At 43.4% G+C, this 26,263-nt stretch overlaps 1 protein-coding gene across 1 annotated transcript in view; it reads left to right on the plus strand.

The window, feature by feature from the left end:
• The window catches only part of PDIA6 (protein disulfide isomerase family A member 6), a 27,938-nt gene continuing 1,675 nt past the window's right edge, over positions 1-26,263 (plus strand). Inside the window, 11 exon segments of the mRNA NM_001133011.1 lie at positions 1-93; positions 8,382-8,523; positions 13,564-13,621; positions 14,113-14,239; positions 18,113-18,219; positions 19,390-19,520; positions 20,478-20,592; positions 21,437-21,577; positions 22,336-22,420; positions 22,548-22,620; positions 23,869-24,027. Coding sequence (NP_001126483.1) covers positions 75-93; positions 8,382-8,523; positions 13,564-13,621; positions 14,113-14,239; positions 18,113-18,219; positions 19,390-19,520; positions 20,478-20,592; positions 21,437-21,577; positions 22,336-22,420; positions 22,548-22,620; positions 23,869-24,027 — 1,157 coding nt within the window. The 5' untranslated portion in view covers positions 1-74.

Below are 26,263 nucleotides of genomic sequence, written 5' to 3' on the forward strand. Positions count from 1 at the left end.
GGGCGCGGCGTGTGGCACGCGGCAGGGCTGAAGCGGCGGCGGCTGTGGGGACTGCACGTAGCCCGGCGCTCAGCATGGCTCTCCTGGTGCTCGGTAGGTGCGGGCCGGCGGCTGGCGGCGGGAGGCGGGCGAGTTGGGGTCGGCCTGAAAGGTTTCGAATCTCTAGGCCGTTCCCCGGCGGGCCGCGACCTGGAGGCGGCCGGAAGTGGGCCTTGCGGGCGGGAGGCGCGGGCCTCGGCGTCCGGAGGAGCTGCGAGGTTGCCCCGGCGGAGATGCGGGTGCGCGGGAGACTCGGGCGCCCGTGGGGAGGGGCTTCCGCAGCCGCGGGGGGCGGGAGCCTCGTGCGCTGGAGCCGGGCGCGGGGTCCAGGGCCGGGCGGGAGAGCCGCGGAGCCCAGCCCCGGCCGCATCCCGGGGAGGGGGTCAGTATTTCCGGCGAGTCGCAGGGGAGCTGGTTCTGGGCTCCTCTCGAGCTCGTGCATGGGGACGGAGGATGGCGAGCGCCCTGCACTGCAGCTTGTTTCTGCCACCTGTTTTATGCAGCTCCTACTTTTAAAAACTGAAATGTTAAGCCGGGCGCGGTGGCTTACACCTGTAATCCCAGCACTTTGGAAGGCCGAAGCGGGTGGATCATCTGAGGTCAGGAGTTCGAGACCAGCCTGACCAACATGGCGAAACCCCGTCTCTACTAAAAATACAAAATTAGCCGGGCGTGGTGGCGCGCGCGTGTGATCCCAGCTACTCAGAAGGCTGAAGCAGGAGAATCTCCTGAACCCCCAGGAGGCGGAGGTTGCAGTGAGCCGAGATCGCACCACTCTAGCCTGGGCAACAAGAGTGAAACTCTGTCTCAAAAACAAAAAACTGAAATGTTAAATCTCAGTCCTGAAATAAGGATCCATAGTTGCCTTAGAAAGGGACAGTGCCTTCCAAAAGCTGGGCTTAAGACGCAGGGGCGCTTCACATGTGATCGGACTCCTTAAAAACGAAATGGAACCCGGCGTCTTAGGAATTCTGTAAATGTCTGCTTCTTAGTGGGCGAGGCCGAGGGTCCTGTCCTTGCCGGACTCGCCTTGGTCACAGCCTTGGCTCTGAGAGTCCTTAACCTTGGCTCTGGCCTCAGACCACCTGCCCCCTATTTACTGGCTCTGTGACTTGGAGCAAGTTACTTAACCACTCTGTGCCAGTGCCTTTTCAACGGCGTTCACCGTTTTAGGGACTGATAATAGTACTCCCTTAGGGTTGTCCTGAGGATTAATGAGTTAGTACAGGTCTTTCTGTTTTTTGAGACACGGTGTTGCTCTGTCTTCTAGGCTGGAGTGCAGGGTTTCCATCATAGTTCACTGCAGCCTGGAACTCCTGGTCTCAAGGGATCCAGGCACATGTCACCACACCCGGCTAATTTTTAAATTTTTTGTAGAGTCAGGGTCTCATTGTATTGCCCAGGTTGGTCTCAAACTCCGGGCCTCAAGTGATCCTCCCTCCTCAACCTCCCAAAATCCTGGGATTACAAGTGTCAGTCACCTGGACCAGCTAGTACATGTTTAAAGAGATGTAAATATTTGCCATATTACAGTGGAGAGAGTAGATGAGGGGAAACGCGTTTAGTCTGTTTAGTTTCCTGTGAGTGAATTCATACTAGACCCTGAAAGAGTCCGTGAGTCTATTAATTAACTCATTTTAATAAATGGCAGCCTTTTTGGGAAACCTCTTGGTTTCTAGATGACTGCTCTGGGACCGTAGACTCCTCCTAGCAGATGTGGGACAGAGATGTTACTGATGTGAATTTATAACATCCTTAACTGCCATGGAGGAATGGAAAACCACAGATGGCAGAGCCATCTGCTCACAGAGATTCTAGACACTCACTCGGATGGTCCAGTTTCCCATTGGTGTTCATTATCACTGAGTGGAATGGTGATGTGAATTTTAGAAACAGAACATCATTGGTCAGCATTGACCTACTTTGTCATCTTAAGTGAGCCCAGGGTTTTTTGTGTTCTTGGGGGTTGAAGGTAGTTGTTGGCTACTTTTATGCATTCAGAATGTCCACATCTTTTGTCTGTTCTTTCTCAGTAGTATGTTAGGTTTTCTTGTAACCCTGCTAGGTCACATTGCCTTTTTAGGAATTTTAGTCTCAAACCTTAATCAACACGGCATTTTCATTGGGTAGCCATGTACAAGCAGAGGAGGCTCTTGTGAGAACTAGGCAAAATTTAAAGACAAACAAAGGTCTGTCACCATTACTAGAAAAAAGAATAACCCAAGTCTATCTTAATACTGTCAGTAAAGAGCGTCTTTGTGTGGAAAGGGAAGCACATACCTAAGGTGAAAAACCCTGGTCTGTTCTGGTGACTGCAGCCTGCTTGTAACAGCGTGAAGAGGAGAGGACTGACGTTATTGCTGTCCTTGGTTGGCAAAGAGAAGTGAAAGTACCTAATTCTGCCACAGTCTACCTAATGATGCTCTGTGGATTATACCCCTGCATTCTCCAGCCCTTCGGTTAGAAATTTGGGTCTATCTAATTATATGATTTTAGGTAAGTTATCCTTTCTGTGTTAAAGTTTCTTGGTCTGTGAAATAATGGGCACCATGACACATACCACATAGGGTTCTTAAATGACTTAATATATGCCAAATGTTTAGAAAAATACCTGATACAGAGTCACGCAAGTGTTACTGTTTTGTCTCGCCAGAAATAAAGATCCCAGTTTCTGGAGCATAGTGTGACAGGTATCTCAGAATGTTAGCCATACTCCCAGATCTGTCTTGTAAGAATTTGTCTTGAGGAAACAGTCATACTAGTTTGAGGGGAGGAGGAAAATACAAGAATTTTCCGTGCTGGGCTGTTAGTGAAAAATTGGAAACAATCAAAATTCAGTCAGTAGTGGATTGACTAAATGGTTCAGCCATTAAAAATGGTTACATTGGAGTAATTTTAAAATTCTTAAGTAGCAAATATCTGTAACTTACTCTTTTGCTTTTCCATTTTTGAAAATTTCACAATAGGCTCAGTGTACTGAGCAAGTACCAAATTCATATAGATTTTTACAAAAAAGATAAAGTTCTTTAAAAGTAGTACATCTCTGTAGAAGATTATCCTATTTTTGGTTTTTTGTTGTTGTTTTTTTTTTTTTTTTTTTTTTTTGAGACCGGGTCTCACTCTGCCTCCCAGGCTCAAGCGATCCTCCCACATCAGCCTCTGGAGTAGCTGTGACTACAGATGCACCCTACCACACCCAGGTAATTTTTGCATTTTTGTATTTTATATTTTTTCTCTACAAGAGATGGAGTTTTGCCATGTTGCCCAGGCTGGTCTCAAACTCCTGGGCTCAGGTTATCCACCCGCCTCGTCCTCCCAAAGTTCTGGGATTACAGGCCTGAGCCACCACACCCAGCCTTAGTCTTACTTTCAAGCTTATTCAGAGTTAGGACTGTCAGTGCTTATGTTCTTGATTTACTTGCTTTGTCAAACATGACAAACTCTACTTCACCTTTTCTGCAGCAGTGAAAAGATTAATGAGCAGTGCCATCCAATAGAAATATAATGCAAACATGTATGTAATTTTAAATTTTCTAGTAGCTACATTTAAAATGGCCAAAAGAAACAGGTGAAATTAATATATTTACTCAGTATATCTAAGATCATTTCAACATGTGTTTTCAAAATGAAAAATAATATTGAGGCCGAGCACGGTGGCTCACGCCTGTAATCCTCACACTTTGGGAGGCCGAGGTGGGTGGATCACCTGAGGTCAGGAGTTCAAGACCAGCCTGGCCAACATGGTGAAACCCCATCTCTACTAAAATACAAAAATTAGCCGGGCATGATGGCTGGTACCTGTAATCCTGAGACGGGAGAATCGCTTGAACCGAGGAGACAGTGGTTGCAGTGAGCCAAGATTGCACCACTGCACTCCAGCCTGGGCAGCTGAGTGAGACGCCGTCTCAAAAAAAAAAAAGAATAATGAGATTACATTTTTCCCTCCATTAAGTCTTCAGAATTCAGTGTGCTTTTTACCAGCACATCTTAGTTTGGGGTAGCCACGTGTAGCTAGTGGCTATCATGCTGGACAACAGTGTTACTGAGGGAGCAGCCCCACTTTGGTTAGCCTGGCCTCCGTTCACAGGCATCCTTTCCCACCTCTTGAAATGGAAAAGGAGATCATCCTATCAAAGGCTACTCCATCACTGACTGGGTTCCTGCTCCTCCTCTGACTCTGGGCATTTTATTCAGATACTCCCTGTATTTTATCTTTGGCCAGTCCCACTGCATATGTCTTCCTCTCCTAGATAACTCCCATCTTTAAAGAAAACCTTCCTTGTTTTCTACATTTGCCTGCCTCTGGTCTCTATAATGAAACCTGCTTAAAGAGTTACCTGTATTCTCTCCAACCTTCTGCAGACTGCATGCCTGTTATTTTCACTCCACCACAACTGCCAGGGCTCCCAGTGACTTCTTTGTCACTAAATCCACTCAACAGATGGTTTTTAGTCTTTGCTGCTTTATCTCCCAGTAGCATTTGTTAGTGTGGACCCTTCCACATGTATCTTGGTTTATGTGACACCACTCTGGATAATTCTGCCAATCCGCCTTCCACATGGCAACTGGAATACTCTTTCTAGAAAGCATAAATCTATTATTTCCTCTGAATGATAACCCTTCAGTGGCTTCACTATTAGTATAGTTCACAGTTTTATAAGTTCTTACAGTATTGGCCATATCTGTGATTCAAATGCAGTGTAAATCTTGAATACCATAATTGTTCATTCATACCTATAGCGTACAGAACCACTTTATCTTGAGTACTAAAAAGACAGCATGGTGTAATAGGAAAAGCTTGGAAATGGAGAGCTGCCCTGCCCCTTACATGTATGACCATAGATGGGCGATTTGATCTAGACCTTTATTTACAAAATGGGGATAATTCCTACTTTCTAGTTAGTAATGCTGTCAAAAATTAAGTGATCTAACATATTTGAAAGTGATTTGAAAAATTGAGCGTGTTGTATGATGGAGGATTTAGCAGTAAAACAGTGAACAATGGTGTATACTCCTTCCAGAAGAAATGTACCATTTAGTTATTCCAAAAAGGTCCATTTGAAATCTTCCAAATTCTAGTTATGAAACAAGCATGTGAAAATGTAGCTAAGATGGCATGTACACACACTACTTGAGAACACAGGCCAGTCTCACTTATAATTTGCTATATCAACAAGTTAAAAGGAAGAAATGATATGATCAACTTCAGAGATGCTGAAAAGACAGGAGTAGATAGAAATTTCGTTAACATTGTAAGTATATTTTGGCCTGGCGTGGTCACTCATAGATGTAATCCCAGCACTTTGGGAGGCAGAGGCAGGAGGATCACTTGAGACCAGCCTGGGCAACACAGGGAGAGCCTGTCTCTACAAAAAACTTAAAAGTTAGCCAGGGATGCACCTGTAGTCCCAGCTACTGGGGTTGCTGAGGTGAGAGGATCACTTGAGCCCAGGAGGTCTGGGCTGCTGCAGGGAGCTGCGTTTGCACCATTGCACTCCAGTCTGGATGACAGAGCAAGACCCTCTCTCAAAAAAAATAAAAAAGTGTATTTATTTCAATCCAAAAGCCAGCATGATGCAAATAGGAAGACATTCTTGTTGAAGTCAAGAACAGTCTGAGGATATTCCATTATTTACCTTGTTCTAGAGGTAATTAGCAAATTTTTGTATATAGTCATGTGTTGCTTAACATTAGAGATATGATCTGAATTATGATCAACTTCAGAGATGCTGAAAAGACAGGAATAGAAATTTCTTTAATTTCTATTGTATCAGACGATTTATTCATTGTGAAAAACATCAATCAGCGTGTACTTAATACAAACCTGGATGGCATAACTTACTAAAAACCTAGGCTACGTGGTATAGCTTATTTCTCTTAGGTTACAAATCTGTTCGGCATGTTACTGCACTGAATATTGTATGCAGTTGTAACACAATGGTAAGCATTTGTGTATCTAAACATAGAAAAGGTGCAGTAAAAATATGATATAAAAGATTAAGAATGGTACACCTGTATAGGACATTTACCATGAGTGCAGCTTGCATGACTGGGGGTTGCTCTAAAAATGTTATTTCTTGGATAATAGATTAACCTTAATTTACTGTAACATTTTTCTTTCTTTCTTTCTTTCTTTTTTTTTTTTAAGGAGATGTGGTTTTGCTATTCTATGTTGGCCAGCCTGGTTTTGAACTGCTGGCCTCAAGCAGTCCACCCACCTTGGCCTCCAAAGTGTTGGGATTATAGGTGTGAGCCATGGCGTCTGGTCAACATTTTACTTTCTAAACTTAATTTTTTTTTTTTTAACTTTTTGGCTCTTGTAAAAACACTTACCTTAAAACACATTGTACAAAACAACAGTACAAAAATATTTTCTCTCTTTTTTTTTTTGAGACAGGGTCTCGCTCTATCAGGCTGGAGTGAGTGGCGCATCACAGCCTACTGCACCTGTAGCCTTGACCTCCCTGGGCTCAGTGATCCTCCCACCTCAGCCTCTCGAGTAGCTAGGACTATAGGCATGCACCACCATGCCTGGCTAATTTTTGTACTTTTTTTAGAGGGGGGTCTCACTATGTTGCCCAGGCTGGTCTTGAATTTCTGAGCTCAAGCGATCTGCCTGCCTTGGCCTCCCAAAGTGCTGGGATTACAAGCATGACCCATAGCACCTGGTCAGTATTTTCTTTTATATCCGTATTCTGTAAGGTTTTTTTCTGTTTTTAAAGTTTGTTTGTTTTACTTTTTTAAACTTTTTTGTCAAAAACTAGGACACAGGGCCGGGCGCGGTGGCTCACGCCTGTAATCCCAGCACTTTGGGAGGCCGAGGCGGGCGGATCACAAGGTCAGGAGATCGAGACCATCCTGGCTAACACAGTGAAACCCCATCTCTACTAAAAATACAAAAAATTAGCCAGGCGTGGTGGCAGGTGCCTGTAGTCCTGGCTACTCGGGAGGCTGAGGCAGGAGAATGGTGTGAACCCAGGTGGCGGAGCTTGCGCTTGCGGTGAGCCGAGATAATGCCAATGCACTCCAGCCTGGACAACAGAGCAAGACTCCGTCTCAAAAAAAAAAAAAAACCCACAAAAACCAGGACACAAACACGCACATTAGCCTAGGTCTATGCAGGGTCAGAGTTATCAAGGCATCACAAAGTGATAGGATATTTTAGCTCCATTATAATCCACAGGACCACCCTCATATATGTGTTCTCTCCTTGACCCTGTGGATGTGACTGTATATGTAAATTTAAAAGGTGAAATTTTGGTAGTAATGCCATTTCAGAGAACTTTTGGGTTCTTAAGATACTGGTAAGTCAGTTCAGAATTTGTTTTCCTAAATTATTGTTGTAAATTGCATTTAAGTTTCCAGAGTTGCTAATGAAAATGCTCTTGATCCACAATGTGGCAGAACTGTGTGGTCAGCGATACAGTCGACACTGTATCCTTTCTTTATAAGGTTGTTCACATGAAAAATTTTTCTGATAATGTGTTATGGATAATATTAACAGAAATAAAACTATTTATAAAAATAAACATTGGCCGGGCGCCTTGGCTTATGCCTGTAATCCCAGCACTTTGGGAGGCTGAGGCAGGCAGATCACCTGAGGTCAGGAGTTCGAGAGCAGCCTAACCAACACGGAGAAACCCAGTCTCTACTAAAAATACAAAAGTAGCCAGGCGTGGTGGTGCATGCCTGTAATCCCAGCTACTTGGGAGGCTGAGGCAGGAGAATCGCTTGAACCCGGGAGGCAGAGGTTGCGGTGAGCCGAGATCGTGCCATTGCACTCCAGCCTGGACAACAAGAGCGAAACTCCATCTCAAAAAATAAATAAATTACCGTTGCCCTTGAAAGAGTCACAATTTAGTGGAAAAGACAATAATTATTTTTCCCTTCAAAAAGATATTTTAATAAAGATAACATGCTAATAATTGCAACTGAATAACATGAGGGGTGATTGCTGTGTGATTGCCCAAGGTTACGCAGGCAGAAGTGACCTCCCAATTTGTCAGTGTCCACGCCATAAAATGATAGTAGTACTGCCTCGTGGAGTGGTTGTAAAGAACAAAGACGTTGATACATGAAAGCCACTAAGAATAATGCTTCAGCCTTTTTCCAATGCAGCCCAAGGAGTGGGAGTGGGGACCGTCCATTCCTTTCTTGCTCAGCGTTGCAGCAATGGGAATGAAATTCCAGAGGCTCCAACTGCAGCAGGGAGGGCAGAGGGGCCGGAACTAGGCCGTCCTCCTGTGTGAAGGGCCCTGGTCAGTTGAAGAGGACTCTGGTTCCCCAGGATTTCCAGTCAAAGAGTGAACAGTGCTGTTAATGGTGCACTTTTGTTACTTCAGGTCTGGTGAGCTGTGCCTTCTTTCTGGAAGTGAATGGTCTATATTCCTCTAGTGACGATGTGATCGAATTAACTCCATCAAATTTCAACCGAGAAGTTATTCAGAGTGATAGTTTGTGGCTTGTAGAATTCTATGCTCCATGGTAAGTATTATAAAATAGTTGTCGATTATTTATAGTACTTTCTGAAATTGGAGAAAATGCTGTATAAAAATCTGATTTTATTAAGTCATCTAGTTTAGCTTAGTGTTTGTTTAAAAGAAGTAGAGAAGAGGGAAATGGGAAATGCAAAGTATCTAGTCTGTTGTTAAGGAAGATCTATCTTTTGATGAGGTGATGCGTGTGGAAGGAAAACTAATTTTATGAGGAAGGAATCTTGAGCAAATAAAATGGAGGGGCCAGTGATTAACTTCATTCTGTTTCTTGAAGAGAATTATTTCCTGAAAAAATGTAGTTAGAAAATCTGGTTTAATTTAAAAATTTTTTTCTTGCCTTACATTCAATACTGGAAAAACCCTTGTGGGGTAAAAACATTATCACCATTGAAACTAATGGCACAAAATTACATACAGTCAAAAGTACAACATTGCACTAGTTATTTGTGTGATTAAATCATTTAATGCAAAAAAAAACACCAAATAGAAGAGTGGAAACTGTGCAAGATGTATATGAGGCTGCCTCTGCTGTAAACCAGCAGGCCACGAGTATCCTGAAAGGAGAACCAAACCCTAGCCAGCTGTGTGTCTGTGAAGAACTGTGTGGTGATCTGAAATCTCAAGGAGTCCTTTGACACGTGAACAAGGCTTTGTAAGCTTAAGTGAGGGATATTAGAACCTGATGGGTACATTTTAGGGTATGCCTGAGAAAGTTTTTCCTTTCTCACTTTAACTTTTTTCTTTGAAACTGAGTTTTAGAAACTAACCACCAGTCCTCATGGACCATTTTACTTCATGCTTAGTGTAGCAAATGGAGGTAAAAACGCTCTATTTTCAAAGTGGATGCTGCCACATTGTGTGTCCTGTCCACCTAATGCCTTTACTATTTTTAAATGCTCTGGTATTTATGTGTTCAGTCCAAATGCTAATTCTGTGTGGATTAGCTCAATTATACTAGCAAATACATATAGTAATTGTACAAACTGTTGTACTGTTAAATGTCTCTGTATGTGGTTTTCACAAGCTTATCATATATGGCATAGGTAATTTACCTTGTTTCTGAGAGCGACCGTACAAGAGAAAACTCCACAAGACAGCATAATTGAGAAGGCAGGATCTAGATCCACTAGTTAATAATTATTATACTGGCAGAGTTTTACTTTGTGGTGTCTGGGTGAGAGAATGTCTGATTAGAGCAAGCGCTTTTTTTGAGAGACAGAGTCTCACTTTCTCCCAGGCTTGAGTGCAGCGGCATGATCACGGCTCACCACAGCCTTGATTTCTCAGGCAATCCTCCCACCTCAGTCTCCCCAGCGCTGGTACTACGGGCATGTACCACCACGCCTGGCTAATTTTTGTATTTTTTATAGAGACGGAATTTCACCATGTTGTCCAAGCTGGTCTCTAACTCCAGGGCTCAAGCAGTTCGCCTGTCTCGGCCTCGCAAAGTGCTGGAATTACAGCTGTGAGCCACTGCACCGGGTCAGGCAGGTGCTTTTTAACTTCCTTTTGTGCTTGGATTCCTTTGGCACGTTGGTGAAGGCCTTGGATTCTTATAATAAAACTTCTACGGTCAGGCATGACGGCTCACGATTATAATTTCAGCACTTTGGGAGACCAAGGTGGGTGGATTGCTTGAGCACCAGAGTTCGAGGCCAGCCTGGGCAATGTGGCAAGACCCCATCGCTATAAAAATAAAAAGAAAAGAAACAGAGAAATTACCCAGACGTGGTGCTGTGCACTTGTGGTCCCAGCTACTCAGGAGGCTGAGGTGGGACGATCACCTGAGCCTGGGAGGTAGAGGCTGCAGTGACCTGTGATTGTGCCACTGCACTGCAGCCTGGGCAACAGTGAGAGCCTGTCTCAAAAAAAGAAAAAAAAAAGCTCTCCTTTAAAAAAGAAAAAAAAAAAAATCAAACCTTTACATGTTTAAATAAAGCTTATAGGATCACAAAAAAAACCCTGAAGTATGGAAATATGATTATTGAAATACTAAAATTTTGATGTTAATATAGTACTTTAAAAGGACAGTAAGTACAGGTTGAACATCTCTTATCTGAAATGCTTGGGAGCAGAAGTGTTTCTGATTTCGGATTTTTTCAGATTTTGGAAGATTTGCATAATACTTAGCTGTAGAGCATCCCTAATCTGAGAATACAAAATCTGAAATGCTCCAGTGACCATTTCCTGTGAGTGTCATGTTGGCGCTTAGAAAGTTTTGAATGTTGGAACATTTCAGGTTGTGGGTTTTTAGAATGGGGATGCTAAACTGGTACCAAGATCTAGTAGCAGGCTTGACAGCTGCAATAATTCTGAATAGTAATGGGCATAAATGATGTTTGAAGATACCTGCAACAACTATACTGGCGATCACGAAAACAGCTGTGATTTTTATTCATGATAAAGTCACAATAATTGACTATGGAGTGTTGTTTACATTCGTAAGGAAATTCTAAATTTCGATTACAGATTAGTGAAAATAAAGACTTTTTTTCATCCAAATGCATAGACTCCCTCCCCTAAATTTTTCCTAAAAGGCCACCTTGGCTTCAGATTTATTCTTTTTTTTTTTTTTTTTCTTTTCCTAAAAGGGATTCCCTAAATTTTTATCCACCAGCCCTTTGGGAGTCTGGACCCTGGGTGCAGAACCCATGGGTAGACTGTATGCCATATTTCTATGTATGTGGCATTGTGATGTAGGTGCAGATCAAATAGAAGAAAGGATGAACTCTGACAGTCTCTGAATTTAGTCCTCTTTTCTTAGATAAACTGAAATTAAAGAGGCACAAAACCCTGTAAAAATCTGACTTTTAATTTTTGAGTATCTCACCTAAACAACAAAACATACTGTATGTAAATACGTAGAAGTAGCATTTCAGGACATTCCCCTGAAAGATCCTAACTTCAGATATTGGGATTGAGTCTAGGCCCCGATACGCAATTACATAATGATTACAACTTCTACCTGTATGATTGTAGTATTTGGAATCAAAAACTTGTCAGGCAGCTCTGACACTGGATGGCTGTGATATTGGGTAAATTTCTTCTCAACATCAATTCCATCATCTGTAAAATGAAATAACAAGAGGACCTGCCCTCAGCTTCATGCTGATTAAATGAAATCATCTATAAAGTGTTTTCATCATGGTGCTGGCACTTAGCATTTGTGCATTTGGTCCTTAGAGACCTAATTAGAAGATAATTTACTTTGTTTTTAAAAATGCATCAAATCACCAATGGATAAACTATGGTATCTGCATACAGTGAACGTTACACAGCAATAAAAATAAACAGTATAGCTACCTACAACCTCAATGAGTGGTAAGTGCTAACAGGTCCGCACGTGTAATTTTTTTTTTTGAGATGGAGTCTCGCTCTGTCCCCCAGGCTGGAGTGCAGTGGTGCGATCTCAGCTCACTGCAAGCTCCACCTCCCGGGTTCATGCCATTCTCCTGCCTCAGCCTCCCGAGTAGCTGGGACTACAGGCGCCCGCCACCACTCCCGGCTAATTTTTTGTATTTTTTAGTAGAGACAGGGTTTCACCGTGTTAGCCAGGATGGTCTCGATCTCCTGACCTCGTGATCTGCCCACCTCGGCCTCCCAAAGTGCTGGGATTACAGGCGTGAGCCGCCGCACCCGGCCATGCACATGTAATTTTTTAGAAGCACTTTTCTGTGTTGTATTTCCCAATAATAGTACCTACAAGGTTAAGGTTGTTTTTCCTTGTGTTCTCTTCTCTCCTCCTCTCCCCACTCTCTTCCGCTTTCCCTGCCTCCCCCCACCTCACTCACTCACATCACCATCTTGTGGTGTCACGTCATACATTTCGGCTTGTTTGACTCACTAACGTAGGTTTATGTATGTGTTTCGAAGTCCAGAAGCAATTTGCGGGACCCAGAGAGTATTGAGATGTAAGCATAGTTGATCTAGGCCAGATACCTCATCTATAAAATTAAAAAGTTGAACTAGATTAGAGACTATCAAACCTCAGTAGGTTTAAGAATCACTAATAGAACTTAATAAAATGCACTTCCTCCACTAGGAAGTTTGGGTTTGTGGACCCCAAGAATCTGCATTTTGCCTAGGCTTTCAGCTCCACACAGTGAAGCACATTGGACCAGATGGATTCTAAAGGGCTTGTTGAGGTGTAGAGTTATAAATTATAGAGTTTAAATGTGATTTAATTGAGCAGTAATTCGGAAGCTTTTTTTTTTTTTTTTGGGGACAGAGTCTTGCTGTGTTGCCCAGGCTGGAGTGCAGTGGCACAATCTCAGCTCACTGCATCCCAAGTTCAAGTGATTCCCCTTCCTCAGCCTCCCCAATAGCTAAGATTACAGGCATGTGCCACCATGCCCAGCTAATTTTTGTATTTTTAGTAGAGACAGGGTGTCACCATGTTGGCCAGGCTGGTCTTAACTCCTGAGTTCAAGTGATCTTCCTGCCTCGGCCTCCCAAAGTCAGGCATGAGCCACTGCACCCGGCTGGAAGCTTTTTTATTAGGATGATATGAAAAGTGATTGTTGTAAGATAATAAAATGGTGAGCTCATCCAGGTTGCTGATCCTATTTTACTTACTTATTTTATTTTTATTTTATTTTTTTGAGACATAATCTCACTCTGTTGCCCAGGCTGGAGTGTAGCAGCATGATCTCAGCTCACGTAACCTCTGCCTCCTGGGTTCACGTGATTCTTGTGCCTCAGCCTCCCCAGTAGCTAGGATTACAAGCATGCACCACCGTGCCTGGCTAATTTTTGTGTTTTTATTAGAGACGGGGTTTCACCATGTTAGCCAGGCTGGTCTCAAACTCCTGAACTCAAGTGATCCTCCCTCCTCGGCCTCCCAAAGTACTGGAGATTCACAGGCGTGAGCCACCGTGCCCGGCCTTGATCCTGTTTTGTTTGTGCTTGTCCTCTTTGCAGGCATCTCATTCAATAGACCATTGATGGGGTTTTTTAATTGAATTTTTGATTTTTTTGAATTGAGAATCAAAGGCTTTAACGGTTGCTTTGTATTGTCTTCCCCCAAAAGGTGTGGTCACTGTCAAAGATTAACACCAGAATGGAAGAAAGCAGCAACTGCATTAAAAGTAAGTTTCTTAGGAATGCAAAAGGCTTACAAAACTTTTTTTTACAGTAAGTTTCTAAGATGTCCATATTCACCTGTGTATGTTTAAGTAAGTATGCAGATGGTTTAATGTTCAATGGGAAGCTAGTTTGCATATCAAAGTTGAAAATACTGGTTCTGTTGTCAAAATCATACTGAGAACAAGGGGATAATACACATTTAAATGCTTACATTGCCTGTTTTTGTTTATTCTGTTTCCCAGATAAATGACAGTTACTCTCAGCCCTGCCAATTCTGTGAGCTGCAGAGTTCCCTCCATGGGCTAACTTTGATCTCCCCCATCATTCCATTTAGATTCTCTTCTGGTGTTCAAGGCTAAAGCCCTTATTGACTCATTGCAAACTGCACCCTGTGCTTTATTTTTTTTCTGAGTCTATATGAAGCAGATAATGAGTTCTTGTGGAGTCTGCTCTAGCGGAAGGAAAAATTGTTATTTCTTTTACATTTCCACAGGATGTTGTCAAAGTTGGTGCAGTTGATGCAGATAAGCATCATTCCCTAGGAGGTCAGTATGGTGTTCAGGGATTTCCTACCATTAAGATTTTTGGATCCAACAAAAACAGACCAGAAGATTACCAAGGTAAGAACTTTTCCTAGCTACTTCATTCCGCTGGTAGACAAGAACCTACTGTTGTTTAACAAGCTTGATAACCTGCTCTACCTGCAAGGTTCTGAACCTCATTGTACCTGAATTATCTATAAATGGTACACAGTGATTCCTACACCCTCCGAGTCATTCTGAAGATGAAATGTGTGTCACACAGGTTTGTCTCATCACTTAACGCTTGCTTAGGTCTATGCTACATTAGCAATGATAGAAAATAGTGTTCTGTGCTACCCTGTTGTCTTTCTCATTACAGTCACTTGTATTTAATAAAGATCTACATGTATTTTCTTGCTCTAATCTCTCTTCCCTTTGCTGTCGGAGAAGGGTCTAACATACCACTATGGGAAAGGAGACTCTGTAATTTGAGAGTCTTAGTCTCCTAAACTGGCAATAATAAAAGGAGACCACAAATTCTGTTTTGTAGATAAGTAAATTGTGAATGTCTGCTGTGAGCCACTGAGGCAACTAAAGATAGAATTCAGGTTCCACCCTCCCAAGACTAAATGTTATTTCAGCCACACTATTCTTTTTTTCCTTTTTTTTTTTTTTTTTTTTTTTTTTTAAGAGACAGAGTCTTGCTATGTTGCCCAGCCTGGACTCAAATTCCTAGGCTCAGGCAGTCCTCCTACTTCAGCCTCCCAAGTAGCTGGGATTACAGGCACCACACTCTTAGAGAATTGTCCTGTTATTTAATTAAGATATCACAAACGGGCCGGGCACGGTGGCTCATGCCTGTAATCCCAGCACTTTGGAAGGCCGAGACAGGCGGATCACGAGGTCAGGAGATCGAGACCATCTTGGCTAACACGGTGAAACCCTGTCTCTACTAAAAATAAAAAAAATTAGCTGGGCACGGTGGTGGGTGCCTGTAGTCCCACCTACTCGGGAAGCTGAGGCAGGAGAATGGTGTGAACCCGGAAGGCGGAGCTTGCAGTGAGCCGAGATTGTACTCCAGCCTAGGCGGCAGAGCAAGACTCAGTCTCAAGAAAAAAAAAAAAAGATATCACAAACAGATTATTCTATTTAAGATAATCAGAGTTGCTGGGTTGGGCCAGATCCATGGTGCTAGTAAAAGTATTGGGCATAATTTGTTTGAAGCTGAAATTATGGCTAATTTGGTAAAGATTTTTGTTGAAGATTTATATGGAACATATGAGTGACTGAACTTTGTCATCTTAGGTTTTGCTTTATGTGAGCAGTACCAGCTCATGGGTTAGGTGGCAGCATCAACATCATAGTAAAAGAGTTGTCCGTCATCGGTGACTTGCCTGAGTCCAGCTAATAGAAGGCAGGGAAGGTGGGGATGAGGGGTACAGAATCTGTCGTGTGTGAGCTGGGAAAGCAGCCCATCCTGGCGGCCTGGCTGCTGGCTTCTCCATACTCCAGCATCGTAACTAAACAGTACTTAGTGTCTTGCTTCTCTGTATAATGGGGATGTGCAAACCTATTTTAAGGTACCAGAAGCTTAATTGAAATAATACACATAAAGCATATGAGACAAATACTTGGTAAATATGTGTCATTGGCAAATCTTGAGGCTGGAGGTCTCATCTTCGTCTTCGTCTGAAGACGAAGATGTGACCTTGGACACGTTGTCTCTGCTAGGCTCCCCAGCTCCAAAGTTCTAGGGAAAGACCTTTTTTTCCCCCTGAGTAAACACCTGCTTTTCTGCCTTTGAATAATAATTTGTTTTAGTTTTCCTCACTTATGAAAATGTACATGTTTTTAGTGCAGTCAGTCTGCTGCTGTTTTTATAAATTTAGTTTATTGGAACACAGCCCTACCTGTTTGTCAACATATTGTCTCCGGCTCCTTTTGCACTGGAACAGCAGAATTGAGTAGTTGCAATAGACAGTTTGGCCCAAAACGCTGAAAAGTTTTTTTCCTAGTATACTTCACGATTTGGCATATGTCCAGATAAAGACTCAGGGAAGGGGCAGTGGTTCAGATGACGGAGATCCCTGACATAGATAAGGAGCAGAGGCTGTTTCATGTTGAGGCCTTGCCCTTCTGTGTTATCAAGTGGCATACTTGGTAGGCTCAGCCAGCGATACAGTGCAAGATTATCTGAATAGATGCTGAGAGTTGCTGTAATATATTTTGTGGGTATTTTTGTTTTGTTTTGTTTTGTTCGAGATGGAGTCTCACTCTGTTGCCCAGGCTGGAGTGCAATGGTGCTATCTCGGCACACTGCAACCTCCGCCTCCCGGGTTCAAGCAATTCTCCTGCCTCAGCCTCCTGAGTAGCTGGGATTACAGACATGCACCACCACACCCGGCTAATTTTTGTATTTTTAGTAGAGATGGGGTTTCACCATGTTGGTCAGGCTGCTCTCAACTCTTGACCTCATGATCCGCCTGCCTCGGCCTCCCAAAGTGCTGGGATTACAGGCGTGAGCCACTGCACCCGGCCTATATTTTGTTTCTTGTGTCAGGTCTGGTGTGTTCTCAAAAGTTTCTCTTCCTGGGCAGTAAAAAAGGCCAGCTGCCACACCTTAGATCTCTAATCCCAGCACTTTAGGAGGCCGAGGTGGGAGGATCACTTGAGTACAGGAGTTTAAGAAAACTCAAAAAAAAAAGAGAAAGATTTTTTTTTTTTTTCCTGATACAGAGTCTCGTTCTGTCACCCAGGCTGGAGTGCAGTGGCGCGATCTCGGCTCACTGCAGCCTCCGTCTCCTGGGTTCAGGTGATTCTCCTGCCTCAGCCTCCTGAGTAGCTGGGATTATAGATATCCACCACCACGCCCAGCTAATTTTTGTGTTTTTAGTAGAGACACGGTTTCACCATGTTGGGCAGGATGGTCTTGAACTCCTGACCTCAGGTGTTCCATGTGCCTCCGCCTCCCAAAGTGCTGGGATCCCAGGCATGAGCCACCACGCTGGCCAGAAAATGAACTTTCTAAAGAGATTTTATTAGATCTAGTTTTGCCTTTAAACTGAAGAAAGCCGATGGCATATGTTATTCCAGTACTTCTGTGTTAGTTAATAGCCCCTGACTCTCTTGAGCAAATAAGTTTTTGGTGAACTTCCAAAGACTATTGTCATCTTGCCTCTTTGAGTTTTAATGCAGATTTGTTACTTATATGAGGATTAAGTTCAGCTTAACAGTGTTTCAAGCAAGACAGAAAAAAAGAAGCCTGGAATGGTTTCCAGTTACTTGGCTTCAAAGACACCTCATACCTACTTTTTCCATCTTTTCTATCCAGTATCTCACAGAAATAGTTCCTTTTTTATTTGGGAAATTCCCCTGCTTTCCCAGCTAGATATTAAGCTTCTTATTCATCCATGTTTGTGTTCGGTAAACATTTGTGAGTTATTCTCATTAGGAGATGGTATTTGAGCAGGGAGTTTTCGTTCACACTACGTAAAACTTAAGAAGAAAAATCGGGCTGGACACGGTGGCTCACACTTGTGATCCCAGCACTTTGAGAGGCCAAGGTGGGCAGATCGCTTGAGGTCAGGAGTTTGTGACCAGCCTGGCTGACATGGTGAAACCCTGTCTCTACTAAAAGTACAAAAATTAGCTGGAAATCACTTGAACCCAGGAGGCGGAGGTTGCAGTGACCCGAGATTGTGCCACTGTACTCCAGCCTGGGCAACAGGGTGAAACTCGTCTCAAAAAATAATAATATATAAAAAAGGAAGAGGAATTGGTTTTCCAAGTGTTAAGTCTAGTGCAAAATGCATTCTGGGGAGAAAGTGTGTTCTGTCAGAGATACACGTGTTATTAGAACTGTGTCACACCTGGTGAAGCTGACAGTGAGGTAAAGACACAGTCTTGGGTGGGGCCAGATGAGGCACTTGCTGAAGGCCGAGCTGAGGACCGCCTGCCTTCCATCTCCTGTAGGTGGCAGAACTGGTGAAGCCATCGTAGATGCTGCGCTTAGTGCTCTGCGCCAGCTCGTGAAGGATCGCCTCGGGGGACAGAGTGGAGGATACAGTTCTGGAAAACAAGTAAGACCATAAAATGTTAGTTTTTAATGCGTCATAATTTTGAAGCCAGAGTGGATTCCTTGTAAAAGATAGTCGTTTTTTAAAAGTATGTTAAAGTGGTGAACTTTCAATTAAAGAATAATAGAGGATTGGATCCACTACTCCCAGAGGGAACCAGCCCTCCAGCCTGCTCATTTGGCCTCCTCAGAATTGCTGTTGCCAAGGCCAGTCAGTCCCAGGGCCTCTTGCCACACCTGCAGTCCAAGTACCAGGCCCAGGAGCCACGTGTTGGCATCCCATGGCACTTGTAGGTCCAGAGTGGGGATGGGATGGATGGGTTTTCCTCTAGGTAGGCTTTGGCAAACCGTGATGAGATTGGATTACCTCTTGTCCTGTATCTGTGGCAGTCAGCCCCAAATCCATGGAAAATTCTACACAAATGGATAGGGAAGGAGAGAGAGAGATAGAAGCAGATTGGTGTTTTAGATGCCCTTGTATGAAATGTGAAGCTTAACACTGATGTTCTTGTGAAAAGACAAACTTGAAGATATATAAATATTAAATGGGCTTTTACTTTTAGGAGACCAGTTAAACTAGCTTCTTTATACAGGTTCAGAGCTTACCCAAAGATTTCATGCTCTTGCCTTTCATTTTAAACTTAGACATTTAATGAGCATAGTTGCCTGACCCCCTGCACCCTGCCTGGCAACAGAAAGCAATGCTGACTGCTTCTTAGATTTAGTACTGAAGAACATTCTTCGAAAAAAGAAAAGGATTAAGTGTTATTTTTAGCTTTGTTGACTGGTAGGGACTTTGTCTATGAAAGATGTAACATAACATCCTGTGATGAAGCAGCAGCTGTACTTGAGTCTGAATTAGAACAGTGTTGTTAAGGTGGTTTTTTGAGCCATGCTGAGGTTTCTAAAAATAGCTGGTGACGGAATTCAGGTACAGGTTGTGTGTTGTACTGAATGTATTGATAATTATCTGAAAGTGAAAGACTATTTGCCAAGCAAAAATTATAATGCTGAGGAATGTACCCAATTTGAATACAACCGTTTTCACTATTTTATTCACTAAAGGAAAACCCTAAAACTGTGTTAAGATGTAGAAGCAGTGTTATTATTTAAAACAGGAAAAGTGTTGTTCTTGGCCAAATTGTTGTTTGAGGTTTCATGTCATAAATGACAGGGCAGAAGTGATAGTTCGAGTAAGAAGGATGTGATTGAGCTGACGGACGACAGCTTTGATAAGAATGTTCTGGACAGTGAAGATGTTTGGATGGTTGAGTTCTATGCTCCTTGGTGTGGACACTGCAAAAAGTAAGTGCCTTCTACTAAGTAGCCTGTTCATTCACAGTGTTTTCAGTACATTCGTTAGCTTATTTTGAAAGAGCTGAACTAGATAATAGATCACCACTAAGATCTCTTCCAGCAAAACTCTGACTCTAAGTGAATATTAAACATTGACATTAGTGCCAAGAGCTTCCACTCTCCTCTTGCCAGAGATTAACAAGGGACTGGCTCATGTCCGGATTTAGGGGCAGTGGTGGAATGGGAAGCTCACGTGAAGGGTAGCGTGCATCTTTAGTAAAGCCACACACAAAATGTTTTCTAGGTGTGACATAACTGGGGATTGGGCAGAAATGCACAGATCAGTTAAAAAGTAGGCTGGGCGTGGTGGCTCACACCTGTAATCCTAGCTCTCTGGGAGGCCGAGGCAGGCGGATCACTCGAGGTCAGGAGTTTGAGACCAGCCTGGGCAACATAGCAAAGCCCCATGTCTACTAAAAATACAAAAAAATTGGCTGAGTGTGGTGGCGTGCGCCTGTAGTCCCAGCTACTTGGGAAGTTGAGGTGCAAGGATCTCTTGATTGTGGGAGGCAGAGGCTGCAGTGAGCCAAGCTCACACCACTGCACTCCATCCTGGATAATAGAAGGAGACTCTGTCTTAAAAAAAAAAAAAGAAAAAAAAGAAAGGTGTTTGGGCTGCAAGTTAAAATGCAACTATTTGGCCTGGTGAGGTGGATCACTTGAGGCCAGGAGTTTGAGACCAGCCTGGGCAACATGGGGAAACCCTATCTCTACTAAAAATACAGAAATTAATAGTGGGTGGTGGCACACACCTGTAGTCCCAGCTATGTTGGAGGCTGAAATGAGAAGATCACCTGAGCCCAGGAGGTTGAGGCTGCAGGGAGCCATGATTGCACCACTGCACTCCAGCCTGGGCAACAGAGAGAGACCGTGTCTCAAAGAAACAAAACGAATATTTTTCTATAGCCTAGAGCCAGAGTGGGCTGCCGCAGCTTCAGAAGTAAAAGAGCAGACGAAAGGAAAAGTGAAACTGGCAGCTGTGGATGCTACAGTCAATCAAGTTCTAGCCTCCCGATATGGGGTGAGTATACTTATAAGGCTCATTTCATTGTGAAATACATGGTGTTTCGTTACTTCTTCCAATACTCCAGGCCTCCCTATGAGGTAGTAAAGGAGATGCTTAAACCATTTTGTAAGTGAAGAGATAAAGTCACTTTATTGTCATAACTAACAAGTCTGAAACTCAGGACCGTCAACTTTTTCCCCCTAATGTCACACTGCTTCTACTGTATACTTAATGTGAGGTTTCAGCTTGCCCAGACTTACTCAAATTGCTCATATGGCTGTTGTGAGTTGGTCCATTTGTTCTAGAGCAGATACTTTGTGTTAATTATATACCAGGGCTTCAATATGATTGGGCTAAACTTCACAGACTGTTAAAACTCCCTGATTGATAATTGACCTCTGTGAGTCATTCCTTTGAAATCCATGCAGTCTGGGGAACAGTTTTGTTACATTAAATTACCCATGAGGCCGGAGTCGTGACTCACGCCTGTAATCCCAACACTTTGGGAGGCCGAGGTGGGCAGATCGCTTGAGGCCAGGAGTTCAAAACCAGCCTGGCCAACATGGTGAAACCCCATCTCTATTAAAAATACAAATATTAGCCGGGTGTGGTGGTGCGTGCCTGTAGTCCCAGCTACTCGGGAGGCTGAGGTAGGAGAATCGCTTGACCCCAAGAGGCAGAGGTTGCAGTGAACTGAGATTGTACCTGTGCTCTCCAGCCTGGGCAAGAGTGAGACTGCTTCAAAAAAAAAAAAAAAAAAAAAAAAAATTACCTGTAAGGTGGTTTTAGAAACTGTAAAGATTGTGTTATTTTGCATTAAGTGTTAATTGGATTTTATCCTGTGACCTTTTTTTAATAGATTAGAGGATTTCCTACAATCAAGATATTTCAGAAAGGCGAGTCTCCTGTGGATTATGATGGTGGGCGGACAAGATCTGACATAGTGTCTCGGGCCCTTGATTTGTTTTCTGATAACGCCCCACCTCCTGAGCTGCTTGAGGTAAAACCACTTCAACTGCTTGTAGTCCGGAAAGCTTTTTTAGCTGATAGTGAGGAATGTTAAAGCAGTGTGACACACTGTTCACGTTATGCCCTTAAAGATATTCTCTTTAAAGTGGTTTTTATACTTTGAAATGGAAAAAAAAGTCTGATAAATTGCTTTTCATAATTTTTAGCATTAGAATAATTACACTGAACAGAAATACGAGCTTCTTAAAGATAGAGTGTATTCAATCACTCTTGCTTATCATTCTCAAAGTAATAGCACATTTATCGAGTACCTAATCATGTAACAGGCACTGTTCTGGTGTCTTTATATAGTTTTTTTTTTTTTTTTTTTTTCATTCTCACATGAACACTGAGAGGTAGATACTGTTTTTATCTTCATTTTATATATGGGGAAATTGAGGCACAGAGCCTCAAGTGTGTATAAACGTATAAGACATATAATACATGTAAGTATAATCTATTTAAACAAGTAAGTGGCAGAGCCAGGCTGTGTCCAGGCATTGTGATTTCAGAGACGTGTGTATGTGTGCTAATCCCCCCACCACCACCACAGCTTCCACAGGCTTAAGAATCAGTAGCAGAAAAATCTCCTCGTAGAGAACATGCCTCCGGGTGTTTCCATACGAGGAAGTAGTCGTGGGAGAGATGTTTTCAATGAAAGTGACAGTGCGAAGGTCTTGTTTGCCAGCTTACCTTTGGGTGTTGTATCATGCAGCCTCCTGATCGTCCCTTGTCTTCTGGGTCCCACAGATTATCAGTGAGGACATTGCCAAGAGGACGTGTGAGGAGCACCAGCTCTGTGTTGTGTCTGTGCTGCCCCATATCCTTGATACTGGTAAGACAGACAGAAATGATTTCCCTTAGCCGTTCTATGCTAGATACTCTGAGAATACTTCCTAAATGGATTAATTTTATGGACTCCTTTATCTTTACCTTTAAAAAACTTTGTCTGTTTAAATCAGGAGCTGCAGGCAGAAATTCTTATCTGGAAGTTCTTCTGAAGTTGGCAGACAAATACAAAAAGAAAATGTGGGGGTAAGTTACTGAGCTTACTGTCTCAGTGTCATCTGAACAGGTGATTATAGGCTTTCTTGAGAGTGGTTCCCCCGTGTTTTTGTAAGCTGTGTTCTGTGTTTGCTCTGCTATATGTTTTTTTTTTTTTTCCTCCTGCCTCAGCCTCCCAAGTAGCTGGGATTGTAGGCGCCTGCCACCACACCCAGCTAATTTTTGTATTTTTAGTAGAGTCGGGGTTTCACCATGTTGTCTAGGCTGGTCTCAAAACTCCTGACCTCAAGTGATCCACCTGCCTCCACCTCCCAAAGTCCTGGGATTACAGGTGTAAGCCACTACACCCGGCCTGCTCTGCTATATGTTTTTATTCAGGATGTGAAAACTTTATCATGGGAGGAAAAGAAGGAATGAAGGGCTGCCAGCACAGCATGCATTTTTCTCCTAGGAATCATGTTTTAAATGGTGATTGGGGTGCCGGGTTAGCAGGCAGACACATAAGGAGTAGTGCGCCTGAATCCTACTATGAACTCGAAGGCTGGGTGACAAAGGGGAAGTAGAATCGGTTCCTTCTCCTCTTCTGAGTAAGGACTGGATCTAGGCACATTTTCAAAACAGTGTATCTCTCTCCTATTTTATTTTTTTTGAGACAGAGTCTCACTCTCTTGCCCAGGGTGGAGTGCAGTGGCGCAATCTCGGCTCACTGCAACCTCCGCCTCCCGGGTTCAAGAGATCCTTCCTCCTCAGCCTCCTGCATAGCTGGGACTACAGGCGCACACCACCATGCCCGGCTAATTTTTGTGATTTTAGTAGAGATGGGGTTTCACCATATTGGTCAGGCTGGTCTCGAACTCCTGACCTCAGGTGATCCACCATCTTGGCCTCCCAAAGTGCTGGGATCACAGGCGTGAGCTACCGTGCCCAGCCTCCTTCCTATTTATCTTTTTGCTTCTTGTCCTCAGTATCCATTGCTTTCCCCAGGTACCTAGCGCCCCCTGTTGTCCCTCTCTCGATGACCTTGCTCCTCCTCCGTTAGTCCAGCAAATGTTTATTAGATGCCTACAGAACGCAAGAACATGCTTAATAACCCAAATGATACTGGTGGGATTTCAGGTAAAAAGGGAAAATCCATATAGAAACTCATCTTTTGTTTTTTATTTATTTCTCATTCTACAAAATATCTGAAGCGTGATCTTTTGTTCTCTAAGATCTTCTAGTTAGATCGTAAGCAATTTAAAAGACTTATTTGCCCTAAAAACCAGTCTGGTTTTCTAGGTGGCTGTGGACAGAAGCTGGAGCCCAGTCTGAGCTTGAGACCGCGTTGGGGATTGGAGGGTTTGGGTACCCCGCCATGGCCGCCATCAATGCACGCAAGATGAAATTTGCTCTGCTAAAAGGCTCCTTCAGTGAGCAAGGCATCAACGAATTTCTCAGGTAATTTGTTTTCTTAGGTTGTTTGTTGTTTTTTCTGTTTGTTTGGTTCTGTTGTAGGTTTGTATTTGGAACTAGGTATATATAAGCCAGGTAATAAATGGAATTTAAAATGCAAACTAATTCCAGAGAATTAAATGTTTATAAATTAAGAGTTTTTAAATTGTCTCCCTGTTCATTTTTTCTATGGAATACTCTGCTTGCTGGATGAGGAGAAAGCATTGCTGCCGTCGGGCCGCCCTGTGTGCCATTCTGTGCATCTGGCCTTGGGCTCTTTCTAATGCTTATAAAGGTCTCATATGGGCTAGACGCAGCCCTGTCTGTCCATCCTCACCCTTATATGCATTGTAATCTTGACCTTGGGTAAATGTGGTTTCCATTTCTGGGCCCTTGGCTTTGGAATGTAGTTATTTATTTGAAAATGGGTGTACTTAAGTTACTCCAACAGTGTGCAAACAACATGATAGGTTCTAAAACTCTAAAACCAATATACAGAGCTGTCTACCCTGCCTCTGCTATTCAGCTCACCTAATCATCTTTTAGGCAATACAGGGCATTGACCTAAAGAGGTTTTGTTTCCCATTCTTGCTTTCTTCCGCGTTCATTTCTTAGCTGCTGTATAAGAGATGTTCAGCACACAAAAGGCAGTTGAGAGGCTTGTGATGAATAATGAATAGGAAGAATAGCACATGAAAGCCTGCAGTGCTCTTGCTGCCAATCTTCCTACTTGATGTAGAAGTTTGTGTGCTGTGTGGAGACTTGTGTGTGTGTGTGTGCTGTGTGGAGAGTAGGGGCTCCATAGTCAGGCGCCTCAGTCACAGCTCTGCCTTGAGTAGTGAAGTGGGAGGCATGGGGGAAGCCCTGTGAGATCAGCTGCTTCAGCCTCTGCCTGGGGGCAGACTGTGGCTCCTTCCCTCCCAGCTCTCACTTGTTGTAGTTGGTTAATATGGTTAATGGGTGTTTTCTTTTCCCCCCCCCCGCCCCCGAGACAGAGTCTTGCTCTGTCGTCCGGGCTGGCATGATCTCGGCTCACTGCAGCCTCCACCTCCCGGGTTCAAGTGATTCTCCTGCCTGAGCCTCCCAAGTAGCTGGGATTACAGGCGCCTGCCACCACGCCCAGCTAATTTTTGTATTTTTAGTAGAGATAGGTTCTCACCAGGTTGGCCAGGCGGTTCTCGAACTCCTGACCTCAGGTGATCCACCCACCTCAGCCTCCCAAAATGCTGGGATTACAGGTGTGAGCCACCACGCCTGGCCAAGGGGGTGTTTTCATTAAGTTTGTGGGGCCGGGTGCAGTGGCTCACGCCTGTAATTCCAACACTTTGGGAGTCTGAGGCAGGCAGATCACTTGAGGCCAGGAGTTCGAGACCAGGCTGGCCACCACGGTGAGACCTTATGTCTACTAAAAATACAAAAAATAAGCCAGGTGTGGTGTCATAGGCCTGCAGTCCTAGCTACTCGGGAGGCTGAGGCACAACCAGGAGGTGGAGGTTGCAGTGAGCTGAGATCACACCGCTGCACTCCAGCCTGGGCAAAAGAGCATGACTTGGTCTCAAAGAAAAAGAAGTTTGTGGACTGCTTAAGTTTGTGATTGTCATAGAGTAGTATTTATTAAATCATGAAGTCAGAATGTGAATATAAATATATCTCATGTAATTTTTTTTCCTAATAATAGGTTTGCTTATTCTAGCCCATTGGTGCCCATAGATTGTTAGTCTACCTCCATTATTCTGTGAGTTGTTTGGTGAACTCTAAATATTTGTGCCCACAGTATTTCTAGCTCTGGTTTCCCAACAGCCAGATTACACCAGGTCTGGTATGTTTCAAGTACTGATGTTTATGCACATGTGCACCCCGCTTTCTGCCAGCCCGCTGGAACTAGTCGCCTCACTTCTGGTATGCTCCCTCTGTACAGGTTCACAGCAGTCTTAGAAAGCTCGCAGGCAGCCCATGTTCTAGATCAACTTTGATAATTATTTTTGTATTTCATTTGTATTTCAGCAAATGCTCTGCTATTTTTAAAAACTTACTGATAGCAGCTGACTTTATCTGATGCAGGGGGCTTAGTTGGGAATGTTGAATCTGGTTGTAATGTTGTCCATGATTAAAAAGATAATGTTCTCAAGGTGTTTCTGAGGAATGTACTGCAGCAAGAGAGAAGAAATGCCTCTGCATAAACAAAGTAGGCAGACTGTTATTTTTAAAATTGTTTATTTTTCTGCACCAGCAGTCCATTGTA

Source organism: Pongo abelii, chromosome 12 (genome assembly GCF_028885655.2).
Source record: "Pongo abelii isolate AG06213 chromosome 12, NHGRI_mPonAbe1-v2.0_pri, whole genome shotgun sequence".
NCBI classification, from domain to species: domain Eukaryota; kingdom Metazoa; phylum Chordata; class Mammalia; order Primates; family Hominidae; genus Pongo; species Pongo abelii.